The 15,799-nt window shown below is 32.4% G+C and overlaps 3 protein-coding genes across 3 annotated transcripts; all 3 read left to right on the plus strand.

Annotated features, from left to right (window-relative positions):
• Positions 1-1,424: 1,424 nt before the first annotated feature.
• LOC139490847 (uncharacterized) lies at positions 1,425-7,569 on the plus strand. Its single transcript, XM_071277925.1, has 3 exons — positions 1,425-2,819; positions 4,696-4,911; positions 7,328-7,569. The coding sequence occupies exons 1-3, from the start codon at positions 2,219-2,221 to the stop codon at positions 7,537-7,539; spliced, it is 1,029 nt and encodes a 342-aa protein (XP_071134026.1). The 5' UTR covers positions 1,425-2,218; the 3' UTR covers positions 7,540-7,569.
• A 4,552-nt stretch (positions 7,570-12,121) lies between these two features.
• On the plus strand, positions 12,122-12,661 carry LOC139492690 (uncharacterized). Its single transcript, XM_071280841.1, has one exon. It carries the CDS (start codon positions 12,122-12,124, stop codon positions 12,659-12,661), a length of 540 nt encoding a protein of 179 aa, XP_071136942.1.
• Positions 12,662-12,742: 81 nt separating this feature from the next.
• Positions 12,743-13,732, plus strand: LOC139492691 (uncharacterized). Its single transcript, XM_071280842.1, has one exon. The coding sequence runs from the start codon at positions 12,743-12,745 to the stop codon at positions 13,730-13,732; it is 990 nt and encodes a 329-aa protein (XP_071136943.1).
• Positions 13,733-15,799: the final 2,067 nt, after the last annotated feature.

A 15,799-nucleotide genomic window follows, 5' to 3' on the forward strand; every position in this document is an offset into this window, starting at 1 on the left:
TACAAAACTGAGATAAAATAAAAATCAATGATAACAATATAACAAAGGCTATCTCTTCAACCCCTACCCCATCCCAGACACCACCACATTACACCCATCCCCACTCCCCCTACAAACAAGTGCGTTTATATTAATGTATTTAGTAAATTAAAACCTTTGTATATGTCTTTCATTGCTGATTTCTCTCATAATTAGGACCAAGCTCAGCATAAAATAAACATAACATGCATGTAAAAATTCATCTGCAAATTATTTAAACACCACATGATCAATTATCAAATATAGGTACGTGATGTTCTTTATAATTCATATCGTTTATAATTCAATCAGGATGCCAAAATAAATATTTTAATTATAAAATGATTTTGAAATATCTTTATTCTGTGTGCATCATGGTGAAAGGATTTAAAAAGATATGAATAACAAAAGATATCAGGCACCTATCATGTGATGTTTAACATATTTGCACATAACATTATCTCATCAAGGTAACAAACAAATACGCTTCAAAAAGGGCAAAGGAGGTGAAAAAATCACCAAAAATCTCGGTTACAAACTAAAACTAAGGGAACGCATTAAATTTAAGAGGAGAACAACGACACAACATTAAAATGTAACACACACAGAAACAAACTAAGCATAAGACCCGATGAAAATAACAAATATAACATCTAAACTAAATACATGAATCTGGGATAGAAAAGTACCGTGACACGTCTTATAGCAATGCGAATTAACACTCAAGTATAAGTGGACACAAACGACACAACAGAAACACAACGTTAAAATGTAACATGCACATAAACGAACTATAATATAACAATGGTCATATTCCTGACTTGGTACAGGACATTTTTTTAAAGAAAAAAATGGTGGGTTGAACCTGTTTTGGGGCATCTTTCTGCTATAAAGTGATAATTAAAATATCTGAAAATACGAGCCAGTGTATTGTCACGTGTTGTTATACGAATAAACACATTCACTGTTACAACGCATGTTTAAATACCTTCGTGAATTATAATCATTTTACGTGCTTAAATGCTTAGATCGCTTTAAAGTCGATATATATATATATATAAAAAAAAATGCTATAAAAATATCATAGTCGTTTCTAAAATCTTTTAGTGTTAATAATATATTTTTTTAATCGCATTAAAATTCTCTTTTTTGTTTCATTGTACGGTAGGATATCACACACATGTTGCCGCTTTAGGTATTTGTTGAACTGTTTCACTGTTAAAAAATATGGTTACCTTACATACAAACAATGTTAGAACTATCAGACACATGAAAAAAAATATGATGACTTGGGAATGGTTCACATCTAATTTTGTTTTATGGAGACTTACAATTTATTCATATCGTCCATGTTGGGTTTTTTTTTTAGATAACAGTTTTTTTTTAAGACAGACTTCAGATAGTTACACATAACTCGAAACAGCTGGTTCTTGACGATCTTTGTATAAATGCGTAAAACTAAGCTTTTGATCCAATAATTCTTAAAGTAAAATTATACAGTTATCTTAATTTATGAAAGTGAAAAGAAGAAGTAAGTTGTAGGACCGCCGAATCACATAGATGAACACTAATGTGTTCCATAATCATTTCAATACCAACCTAAATGATCTATGCTCAAATCCGATTTATCACCAATTGGTTTTTTTTTCCAATATCACAAGAGGCAACTGTAGTTAACCGGTGTTCAAAAGTCATAAATCGCTAGAGAGAAAACAAATCCGGGTTACAAACTGAAACTGCGGAAAACACATCAACTAGAAGGAAAACAAAGAAACAACATGACCACTAAATGCAACAACTTTTAAAGTATGCAAAATGATTTATGATTCAAAACAAATTTTAAGAAGTTTCTGGAACATGTCTGTTTGTTCCGTTTTATCACAATTTAAACATTTTATGCAGAAAGGGATTATGAGGTCACTTAGCTGATACATCCAAGTTTCTGCATGTTTTTCGAAGTACATTTTTCTCATACAGACCACACATATTGTTTTCTGGTCGATCTCAATCGACATTTGTGTATTTGTACGATATATGTTACGTAAACAGGTTCATTTGCTGGGCGTCTGGTATTAATTATATGCAGTTACATATAAACAATCATGCTTTAAAACCGTATGTTTCAGACCTGTACAACATTCATTCAACTATAGTGTAAGATTAACTTTTTTCCAGCGTTTTTCACCGATATATTCAAATAATGATCGTTAGAGAGCGTTTTACAATTTTACTATTTTGCCTCACATATACAATTCATATGTGTGATGCAAAGTCTTGCAAAGGGCGATCATGTGATATACGGATGCCGTTACTGAATAATATGAAGGCGCCACTAGTAGCAGAACTTGACGTCTCTGAAGTTAATAGAGAATTGAAACAGTTCATAGAAATAAGTATCAATTCAACGTACAATGAGAATATTGAGGAAATGATTATAAAAAACTTAGAGGTGCACAAGTCTATGATGTTAAAGGAATACTCAGACGAACAAAATAGAACAAAACACATGTATGATATTCAAATTGTTAATATAATGGATAGTTTAAAAGCAAGACAGGATCACTTACAAACGGAATTGAAGGAGTATTCTTCTAATTTATCTATTTCTGCTGAATATGTTGACCAAAAATTAATAGATTTGGTGCGTGATGTCGAGGGAAAATTCGATTCAATGTTTCTCAATATGACCAGCCATTACAAACAAAAAGTCAATATACTTTCCGATCGTTTGAAAAAGGAGTTCGTTGATTTTCAATTGAGTACAGAAGAATGGAAAAATAACATCACTCACACATCATCAGGTAAGCCGATACTACTAGCTTAAATACTATTAATGTTCGATTAAAATGAAGTGTAGAATTTACGTAAATGAGGAAATACACAAAACAAAAGATATATAAACGGTAACACACGATTTATAACAATAAAACAAAAAAAGTTATACAACTTGTAAATCCGAAAATGGCCTGCCTGTAAAAATTTAAAAACGAATTTAAAAGATATAATATCGGTAACAAAATAAGGATTACTACAGCTTATTCTCCAAAGAAGAAGATTTTTATTGAGATATGACAAACAGCACCAAAGACGAAGCGTCCAACTCGGAACAGAAACGTGATCATGTTGCATGATTAAGGCAGATTGGATTCTAAATAAAAATCAATATTCAATTTTTTAATTATTTGTCAACATGTAGTTCATATCATCTTATTTTTCAAAAATATATTAAAAGTATATGGATTTTTTCACGCTACAGATTGTGCAAAATCGTCATAATTTGTATAAATTGTGCATGGGGAAATACATTTTTGTGTGAGAAAAAAACATTACAGCATATAATTTTAAGATGAAATACGAAAAGATAGCTCAAATAATTTGCTTTCAGATAAGAAAAATAAAAATAAGGTCACCTGACTACTTTTTTCGCTACTTAAAGAAATAGATAAATTCAAAACGTTCATTTTCACTGACCTAGTACACATGATTGTTTAGAGTCCAGCTCTTGATTAACTCCGGTCCGGTTGCTGGATTTTTTGCGCTGCGTTGCCTTCGGTTGGTTTTTTGCTCTTTGGTCGGGTTGTTGTCTCATTGACACCACATTCCCCATTTTCATTCTCAAATTTACATTCTATTATAAAAGTTACTTTTTCTTATATATCTCACCTCATGCGACTAGTTGAGAGAGAAAAATTAATCGAGCAAAAAATAATCTGATATGTTTTTGTAAAACACAAGATTTTCACTAGGAACATGAAAAGTCTTTCGCATGTATAAAAAACTTCTCTCGAAATTTGCAGATTTTATTTAATTTCTGGACTGATTGTTATGTGCTATTTCAAAATCTGAGATGGATAAAGACACCCCAGCTATCTTAGCTTAGTTTTTTTATGTAATGTCAATTGCTAATGATTTTTTTACATTGTTGATGACCGTGCGGTTGCATATAACTGCTTACATCCACTTCATTTGAACTCTTGCGGATAGTGGTCGCATTGAGAACCATACAATATCTCCTTTTATAAGTGTTAATATAACATACAAGAAAAATGACAATTAAAAGCAATAACATGAAAAGCGAAAACTCTAAATTAAAAAATCGATACAGGACTTTTATTTATCCAATTGTCCTATCTGTTTCGTTCTTGTAATTTTTCATTCCCTCTGTATCCAAACATTATCTAAAAGCATACCAAAGATTATTCTTGATGTCCCATTTTAATCAGCATAACAATTTTTTTAGAGAAACAGTGCTAGTTTACATTAAAAAGTGATACACTTGGATATCACACTTGTATATTCGATTCGATTTCAGAAACTATTTTGGAGAGGAATTTTTAAATCTACGAAATCCGTCGGACCACTTTAAAATTGGATATATATACTTTAATGTAAAAACATCGGGATCTATGATCATGATACTTACATCATATAAAAAGATTTTAGAAACATCGCAACCTTTTTTTAAATTTATTATTCGTAAAATTGAAAGTGACATTAACGTTTGTATTATCGGACATTATATGACCAATATATTGGCAGTCAGGAACATGAAATCATATATTGCTTGATGTCTCATCCAATGAAACATCGAAATTATTCATAAAAAAACGACTAAACTTTTATATTTATTCAATTCATATTTTTGTTTATCATCTGTCTAATCAATTCATTTTACAGAAATCATTAGGCCTTTATATGAAGCAGCAAAGGGAAAAGTAGCAAAGCAAAGTTCATTACATCATAGTAAACAGTTTCCTGCTAGTTTGGCCCTTGATGGAAATACTGGTACTTTTTCTCACACCAATACCGAAAGAAATCCGTCTTGGTGGGTTGATCTAGGAAGACTGTTCAGAGTTGTACGGATTGAAGTGTATAGCCGTAGGGAGTGTTGTGGTAAGTTCTTGTGGTAAAACAACCTAGAGGCTCTAGTTATAATATGTTGCTCACCTTGGTCGGTGTGCATATTAAACAAAGGACACACATTAATTCAAGAAAAATTGTGTCTTAGTGATGGTGATGTGTTTGTAGATCTTACTTAACTGAACATTCTTACTGCTTACAATTATCTTAATCTAAAATGAATTTGGTCCAGTAGTTTCAGACAGAACATATTTGTAAAAATTTACAAAAATTTACAAAATTTAGGAAAATTGTTGAAAATTTACTATCAAGGGCAATTACTCCTCAAGGGATCAATGGACCATTTTGGTCATCCATCAATAATAATATTGAAGATAATAACCAATAAAAACTGCAAAAGTTCATTAAAATGAACAATTCAGGGGTAGCAACCCAACAACGGGTTGCCTGATTTGTCAGGGCAAATAGATCTTGACCTAATAAACAATTTTACCCAGTCAGATTTGCTCTGAATGCTTTGGTTTCAGAGATATGTATGGAACGCCACAGCTGTCTTATGTGGTTCTCTGATATTACTTTATTTTGTTTTATCAAAACTTAATAATAGTTTGTCTTTATTTGATATGGTTTTGACATTACGTAATGATGTTTTGATATAACTCAATATGAATAGTCATTACTTAATGATATTTCGATATTACACGATATGATTTCGTATTGACTTGATATAGTTTTGTCATTACTCAATATGGTTTTGTCATTACTCGATGTGGTTTCACCATTATTTAATATGGTTGTGTCATAAGTCAATGTTGTTTTACCATTACTTGATGTGTATGTGACTTAACGCAATGTAGTTGTTTCATTACATGATGTGGTTTTGTTATTTCGTAATGATGATTTGTCTATTCTTTATATGGTTTTAACATTACTTAATGATGTTTCAAAATTTGGCCATTTTACACTACTTGATGTGTTTGTTTCATTATTTGATGTGGTCTTGTCATACTTTGATGTGGTCCTGTCATTCTTTGATGTGGTTATCCCATTACTTGAAGAGGTAAAACCACGTGACCAATTCGGAAAACCTGTTCTATTTTTAGATAGATTTCCATATTGTATGTGCCTTGAATGCGTTTGGCCATCCATCTAATTAGTGTTCAAATTAAAGTTCGGGTTACTGGTACTGTTTGAGTTAAACTTTTAGTTAGTTTTCGAATTCAAGACAATACATACTTATAATTAAAGTTCTAGTTAGCATTGAGTTTCGAGTTGGACTTCGAGTTCGAATCACATTTAAAGGCAGAGTTCTAGTTGCAACTTTGAATTTGAGTTACTTCTTGAGGTAGAGTTTGAGTAGGATTCGAATTTTAGTCTAATTTATATTAATTAAGATTTCGAGCTGAAATTCGAGCTATTTTATATGTCTTTTTGAGTTCGTAATTAAGTTTTCTATCGCCGGGAACAAGGGCTTTTGCTCGGGCTTCCGAAAAGAGGGCTCCGGGATATGCGTACTAAATAAACAATGTTGCAGTATACAAAACGAAACATAGGAGTTGAAATAAAGTTAGATGTGGTGTGATTGCCAATGAGACAACTATCCACCAGAGTTTAAATGCAGTGGATGTAAGAAATCATATATCGGCTATTTCGGCCATCTTGGTTAGTGGGCTGGGTCATAGGACACATTTTTAAAACTAGATACCGAATGATGATTGTGGCCAAGTGTGTCTCAGTAGTAGAAGATTTTTGTAAAAGATAAAACAAATTTACGAAAAATTGTTAAAAATTGATTATAATGGGCAATAACTCCTTAAGAGGTCAACTGACAATTTTGACAATATTAACTTATTTGTAGCTCTTACTTTTCTGAACACTATTGCTGTTTACTGTTCATTGCTATATATAATAATATTCAAGATAATAAATTGTACACATTCAATGGAAATTCAACAATATCATAAAATAAATAAGATAATTTTGAGTAGCTAAAAAAACGTTTGGCACATGAAGAGATTTCGTCGACACTTTTAAAATATCTGTTTTCAGCTTAGGTCATGAATACAAACGAATTCTCATGTTTTCTTTAATTATGAAAAATTTATATTGTATTATTCTAAATATTGTAGATTGCCAAAACGGTTATGAGACAAAATTTTATGAAACAAACTATTACTTTTATCTATAAGAAATACAAAGTTTTACATACAGTAATAGCTATATCTCTATTTCCCATGTGTGTGTTATTATGTGTTAGGCTGCTGTAAGTGACAAACTATGAGTTTGACTCTCCCTCTGGTATCTTTCGTTCTTCTATTTTTACAAAAACCACCTTTTTTAGTATGAGTAGATATTATTTAAAGGGAAATTATTTGAAAAAAATACAATTAACAACATCTAGTTCAATCTTCTAATTTAATAACTTGCATTAATATAAATATATTTCTAGGTTCGTATCTTCACGACATGGACGTTACTGTCGGACCTTCCCTTAACAGCATGTCTTTATGCACCCACTACAAAGGTCCTGCAAAAACAGGGGAACATCTCGTCTTAGAATGCGAAGCTACGATGGTTGGCCGGTTCGTGAAACTGTCCATAATTGGTAACGGCATTATGCAGTTGGCAGAACTAAAAGTGTTTGCGTATTATCACAACTAATAAAGTATTAAATAAAAATACTAACATTAATTTGTTTTATGTTTACAAACTTGCTTTCAGTCGGAAACTTGTTTAGAAATGTTTTTCTTCTTCCTTCTTTCTATGTCAGAAACTTTAGTCCTGATTATAGATCTTTGTTTATATCTGTTGAATTCATATTCACGGTCTGACTAGACCAGGAACACTATTTAACTTGTCCTATTGATTCAGACAAATATTATGGCTATCTTTTGTGTAACCTCCATTGTTTGCTGTTGGGTTTACTTGGAAATATAACTTGTACCTAACTATATCAATATAAATTTTATTTTAAATAAGCTATGAAAATTGCTAAGGTATCATGTATATCTACGGAGAAGCAAATTATGATTGCTATTGTTTCCAGTTAGTCTATAACAAAAGTAAGAAAATGATAACGTGGTAGTTTGGTGCTAAAAGGTTCAGCACAGATCTTTATACAAATCCACATATTTTCTTTTTAAATGTATGTCTTACTGAGTTAGATATTTTTTCATTGTCCTGATCAGCAGGTGTTCGATTTTTCAATTATATTTTGGCCACGAGCTTCACAGAAGAAACTTTAATTTTCAAAATGCGCATAATGTGCAGTTACAATGGAACCGTTGATGCTATTTACTGATAATCCAATCATTTTAAGTTTTTATCTATCCACAATTTGATGAAACCTTGGTCACGTCCTGTCGTCTATATTAATTTCTTGATGTAGTTGATTACGTCGTCAACAGACATTCAACTATACCAATTAATTAATATAGACGACAGTTTATATTTCAACTGTTAGAATACGTATTGGTCTGAATTCGTGCAGCAGAAATCATTGAATTATTTAACAGCCTGGTGAAAACTTTTCATACTATTACTCTTTTAAATGATAAATATTAATCTCCAAACCCATAACCAATTCAGCTTTGTATCTTTGGTATTAAATCAGGTACTATCAATGATATTTTTCACATTATTTTTTTTTTTCAATTTCTATTGGATGCCCTTGGTATTGGAGCTACTCCACTTGACAAACTAGTTAAAAAGTGTTCAAATGCAACTCATTTATAGTGGTATTCTTTTCAATGTAGTCAACTGTTATCATCTGTAACATGGTACAAAACAGAGATATAAAAATATCTCGTACCACCCATCAAAACGCCACCACATTACACCCATCCACATTCAACTTTGTAAGTATTTGGCTATATAACTATTTTGATCTGAGCGTCACTTACGAATCTTATGGAGACAAACTCGCGCATTAAACTTTATGCCTGGTACCTTTGATACCTATTTACTCCACTGAGTCGATGCCACTGCTGGTGGACGTTTCGCCCCTGGGTGTATCACCAATCAAGTAGTCAGCCCTTCGGTGTGAACATGAATATCAATCAAAGGGTCATTTATATAAATTTCCTGTATACAAAAGTATGATTTTTTCGGAATACTTAGGGTTTATTTATCCCAGGCATAGAATATATTAGCTGTATGTTATGTGACACATCCTTTCGGAATTTTGGGTCCTCAATGCTCGTCAACATTGTACTTTTTTTTGATTTTATCATTATTTTGATTTGCGCGCCAATGAAGTCTTATTGAGACGAAACGCGCGTCTGACGTATTAAACTATGAGCCGAGTACCTTTGACCACTATTTACATAATTGAAAATCGAAGATTATACCAAAAGGGGATACTATTATTTACGTAGTGTGCTAGTGACCTGATACGGTATACATGGGGTCAGTAATTCCATATGGGGTGAGAGCGAAGCTCAAATCCTCATATGGAATTTACTGATCCCATATAGATCGTATTACGTCAATAGTACACTTTGTAACGAATTTATCTTACCGACTATCTTAACGTGTGAAATGTAGACAAGTGACCTATAAAATGAGCAAGTCTTCTATACCGTTAGCATTAAGAAACTACTTATATTGATCCTACAAAAACAGATGCCAACAATAACAACTTGTTAGGTTTAAATGTGTTTTATGAATTTATTTCAATCTTCATCATCAATTTCTACATCTGTTGAAACCTTTAATATTTGTTCTCAGTATCGTTTTGTTTTTATAAAGGGACGTAATACCACTACTTACCGTATTGAAATAAACCCCGCCTCTTCTAATCTAATATTAAATATACACGGTCTCCACGCGAACGCGTTTAACCAATCATATTCCTAGAAATGTATAGGAGGTAAGATAAAAGAGGGACGAAAGACACCAGAGGGACAGTCAAACTCAAAAATCGAAAATAAACCGACAACGCCTGTGAACAAGACAAACAGACAAATAATTATAAAAAAAATACACTACAAAGCTTATTATGATTTTTGCGTTTATGCATTTTACTTTAAAAAAAAATCATACACATTAAACTGATTTTGGGTAATTGTGATGACATATTGTGGTTGTTTTTCTATGTTTCTGTGAGATATAACCAATAGTGGGTCACTTCATAACCACAATATGATAGAAATACAAGAGACTTGAGTATAATATAATAACTTGCTAATGGTTCTAATCTAAATCTGGCTTTTGGGAAATGTACTATTTATTCCTGTAATCTTACTTTTTTTTTAAGATGTGGCATCTTTACCTCCTGTATGACTTATAATCGAATCTGACTTATCACAAGTTTTTTTTTTGTTTTTTTTTTTTGCTTATTACTGGGAATACATGCGGGTGTCTGAAGAAAGTCTGTAATTTAGACCATCTGAGTACACTTTGATCGGCATTTATCTTTGTATATTATAATGGTTGCCATTCATCGTTTTACTAAATTTTTATTCCCAGTTCAGTATGTTTTTCACTGCCTGTAAACAAAGATATAATAGAAAGACATGTACTTAAATGAAATCACCTTTATTGCAACAATCATATCATCTTAGATAGTGTTTGTATATAATTCACAATATGTTATATAACAGATATATTCATTGCCTGCATTGTATAATTTAAATTTTATCAATTTTCTAATTATACTGCTAAATGATAAATAATTCAAAACAACTTTGCTGGAATATGTTACTTTGTTTCGGTTTATTACTTTTTATATATATTATAAAGAAAAGGATTTCGAGGTCACTGAATTTGAGGCCTCGAAGTACTAAGTAACTGCATGTTTTTCGAGTCATATTTGTTTCTCACATAAAACACAATTATTGTTTTCTGGTTGATCACCAAGGACGTTCGTGCCTAGTACAATCTATTTAAGGCATATTTCAATTGTAAACATTATGAAACAAAACTTAAGGATGAATATACACAGGTTCGTTTGATGGATGTAATTTTTATATGGATTAGATACACATGTTTATTTTTATGCAATATTTTTATTTTGTAATTATTTAAAATGGCTTCAAAGAAACGAAAATCCGCTAATGTTGTAAATTCAAATGATTCTAGCAAAAAATCAAAAGAGGAATTAATAGCAGAACTAATTGTGATTGGAGTTAATGCTCCTGCTTCATTTAGCCAAAAACAATTACAAGCTTTGTTACACTCAAATCGTCAACCTATGCCTGCTGTTAATGTGCAAACAAATGATGACACAGAAGTAGTCAATGATATCATATCAGAGAAAACTATTCGTGAACTATCGGCCAATGTTAAATCGTTGACCGAAACAGTTAAAAGTCAAGGAGAAATTCTTAAAACAGTAGTGGATCTTCAAAAGAATGCTACCGGGAATGATGTATCGCATACTGGTACTCAAATTCAATCGTCATCTCAATTTATCGAAACACAGGGATATAGTGCTTCCGGGAAAGTGTCTGTTGGTATGTTTCCGCACATACAAACAGTGTCACAAATCCAGCGACAAAATATTAAAGAAGGTAAGTACATTAATTTAGTTTCTTTGCTTATTCCTGTAAATGAAAATCAAAGTGATACACAGCAAATAGAGGCAGATGGATCTATTTTCCTTCTTAAGCCAAAAGATCATCGCCTGCAGCGTGACCTATCTATCCAAGAATACATAGAGGCATTTAACATTTACAAAAACATTGTGTGCGAATTCGAAGATTGTCGGGTAGAACTTGACATGTTTTTGCAAGATGTCATAGAAATGGCAACGAAGTTCAAAGGTAACATTTTCTATGAATACCATAAGGCCTTCGCTAAGAAAGTTGCGGCAATTAAATTAACAAAAGGTTTGACCGTCGACTGGTCAATCAGAGATGAGAAATTGTATTCTTCAGTTTGCTTAGGGAGAGCTATCAATACATGTGGCGTATGTGGAAGTTCATTGCATAGCACTGAAATGTGTTATTTATCCGATACATCACAGGGCAAAAACAACCATTCCCAACAAAAGCGCAATCCTACAACACCGTATTCTAAACCACAATCAGCCGATATTGACCAGTACGGAAGACCAAAGCTATTCCACAAAGGGAGAGAAATCTGCAACTATTATCTCGCTGGTAATTGCTACAGGGGATCCGCGTGCCGCTATGCTCATGTTGACATGAATATGAAATCGTCAACTCAAATCAAACCCTCTACAAGTGTACCAAAAACAACCAAACAAGCAAATATATGACTAGATAATGATAATGTGTTAATGCATGCCACGACACCAATTAATGTAGATAAGTTAGCATGGGAGCTACAGAGACATCCTGATAGATATTTCGTAAATTCATTAATTAACGGGTTACGTAAAGGATTTTTTACGGGCGTTTCATCTCTACCGGAAAAGGTTTTAGAATGTAAAAACCTGCTTTCTACTACAAAATGTCCAGATGACGTGTCCGGATTAGTCAAATCAGAGTTAGACAATAATTTTGTTATAGGCCCATTTACGAAAGCCCCTTTTGATATATACAGGGTTAGTCCTGTTGGCATTGTTGAAGGTAAATATTCTAAAAAGAAAAGACTTATACTTGATTTATCTGCACCTCACAATAGTGATGAGCATAGTAGTGTCAACGACCTCATCAACAAAGAAGATTTTTCGTTTTCGTATATTAAAATCGATGATGCCATTAAAATCATCAAAGAATACGGTTTTGCCTCAAGATGTTGTAAATTGGACGTATCTAATGCATTTAAATTAATCCCTATTCATCCGAGTTTATGGCATTTATATGGATTTAAATAGGAAAATATGTATTACTTTTACACTAGATTAGCATTTGGGTGTCGTTCCAGTCCTAAAATTTTTGACAATTTATCTATCGCTATGTGTTGGATTTTACACAATAATTATGGAATTAATACAGTTCTACATCTACTAGATGATTTCTTAACAATCGACAGACCGTCAGCAAATGCCGACGCTACTATGAAAACTTTAGTTTCCGTGTTTGCTTCACTTGAAATTCCGATCGCAAAACATAAAACTTTAGGACCGGTAACATGCATCGAATACTTAGGTATAATATTGGACACTATTCGTATGGAAGCTAGATTACCCGAAAAGAAATTATGTCGAATTAAGGAATACCTATTGTTTTTCCTCAATCGCAAAACATGTACAAAACGTGAGATGTTAAGTTTATTGGGGCATTTAAATTTTGCTATGAGAGTCATTATTCCTGGGAGATCGTTTATATCTTATCTACTTAACATAGCTCACTCTGTTAAAGAACTTCATCACCATGTCACTTTAAATTCTAGTTGTAGAAATGATTTATCATTGTGGCATAAGTTCTTAGATCAGTGGAATGGAATTTCTTTCTTTATTGATGATAATATAGTAAATGCGTCTGATTTTGATTTATATACTGATGCTGCGTCAACCGTGGGATTTGGAGGTTATTTCAAAAATCGATGGTTTCAAGCGTTATGGCCCAAAGAAATGAAATTAGATAAGGAATTATCAATGTCTATGGCTTACATGGAATTATATCCTATAGTAATTGCTGCTATTATATGGGGTGATGAGTGGTCAGGGAAGCGTATTCTATTTTACTGTGATAATATGGCAACAGTTTTAATTATAAAGAAAGGGAGATCAAAATCATTAGAAATTATGAGATTAATGAGACGTCTAACTTGGTGTTCCGCAAAATATAATTTTATTATTCACGCTACTCATGTAGCCGGAAAATGTAATACTATAGATGATGCTCTCTCTCCATTTCAGATGGATCGTTTTCGTCAACTGTGTCCGACAGCATCAGAGGAACCTTGTCACTGCCCGCCCCACTCAGAAATTCTGTGGAATTAAGTTGTGTGATTAATAATTTGTGGAGTAAAAGTATTAATAGTGCTACAAGAGATGTGTACACATCTGGATATAAGTGTTTTCTCAAATTTCGTACCTCTCAATTCGAGGGAGAAAATATTGGAAATGTAATGTCTAATATTTCCGAGGATATATTAATTTGTTTTGTATCATATTGTCAGTCAGTGTTAGATTTGAAATATTCTACTATCAAGTTATATCTAGCTGGAATATGTCATTTTTCTATTGCAAATTGTAGTGTCAATCCTTTAGTAGATAATGTAGGTAAACCTTTGCTACGTTTACAAAATATTCTAAATGGTATAAAGAAAACTGAAAACAAAAGTGTGCGACAAAAACTACCGATTACTTATAGTGTGCTGCAACAGATTTACCAACATTTACAGAAAAGTATTTTCGATCCGCATTTAGATTTTACTATGTTAACTGCATCTGTTATAGGTTTTTTCGGTTTCCTGCGTTGTTCTGAATTTACATGCAAACAGTCATTTGATTCAGCTTTGAATTTAACTATGGATGATGCAGTATTTTTATCTGATTGTCAAGTTAATCTATGTTTGAAGGCATCCAAAACCGACATTTTCCGTCATGGAGTAATCTATTTAAAACTAATAACAATATTTGTCCATATGTACAGTTGTCAAAATATGTAACATCCAGAAAAATGAACGGTGCAACAGATAATGATCCGCTATTGGTTGACAGTAGTAATTTAGCTTTACGCCGATCGTTATTTATAGACAAATTGAAAACAATTCTATCACACTTGGGTTTAAATGCCGATAAATATAGTGGACATTCTTTCCGAATAGGAGCAGCTACAACTTGTAGTTCTAATGGTATCCAAGATCATATGATTCAAACTTTAGGACGTTGGAAATCTGACTGCTACAGTCGTTATATAAGAACATCTGAAGTTGACATTCGTCAAGCTCTTTCGAAAATGTGTAAATAATTACGATTCAAACTTTGTTAGAAGGGAAATTAGTGATTCGTTATTATAATTTTTATTTTTTGTTTTGTATTTAAGAAGACTATCGATTTCTGCTTATTTTTGTAAAGTTTGCTCTAATTAGTCGAAAACATATAAATAAGTACCAATATTCAATTTGGCACAACCACTGTCTCGGAATAATTTTGGGGATACTCAATGCGTTACAAGGGCAGCATGTGTAGCATTTCGTTTGCATGGGCAATGTAATAATGAATTTCATCCATTCTTTACTTGTCACAAAATTATTATCTGAGTTCTCAGGCAGCCCTGAATAAAATGGATAACTAGGCAGCCCTCTCGTCGGGTGAACGAATCATTTGTTTGTCCATTTGACAGTTCTTTTGGATACATGTTTTAGTTTGCAAATGGTTTTTTCACTCGAGGTTATCCGTCTCAGGTTGCAAAGTGAGCCCATACCCTCTAAGCATGGGCTGGGCCAGCGCTCAACATGCAGGTATTAAAATTAATTAAATAAACTAAAAGAGTGGGTATACTTGAGTTACATATGTTTGACATGGGATGGGCCAGCGCTCAACATGTCACTCGTAGAGAGGTATTTTGAAGTAACATATAATTGTTCTTTGAATTATGCTTCGGGCTCTTGTAAATACTCTCTTTTAAAAGGCTCGCTTTGCTATTAGGTTCACATTGTTTGAGGTTTCATTCAATACTCTACGAGTTATTTTTCTGTTTGATGTATACTAAAGTGGCTCGTGACTTTCTCCTTAAAGTATATGGTGAAAGTTATTTGAAGTCACGGTACCACATCTACACTCTGTCGTCAAGTGCAAGTGCCGCGATAGATGCTCGAATAATGTGAATTTAATTGAGATATGTATTTTATTTTTTATTTTTTAAATACATATCAATTGCTAGCATGTTGCCCGTAACGTCAATTTTATATTTTGTATTTTTTATTATATTATGTTTTTATTACTTTTGTATAAATATTATGTCCTGAATACAAGCCTGTGTAATTATATATAATAAATATTAGTCATTCTTAATTGATTTGATTACTTTAACTTAGGTGGCAATTTGAGTTGGTTGACCGT

The sequence above is a fragment of the Mytilus edulis genome, chromosome 10, assembly GCF_963676685.1.
Source record: "Mytilus edulis chromosome 10, xbMytEdul2.2, whole genome shotgun sequence".
Lineage (NCBI taxonomy): Eukaryota > Metazoa > Mollusca > Bivalvia > Mytilida > Mytilidae > Mytilus > Mytilus edulis.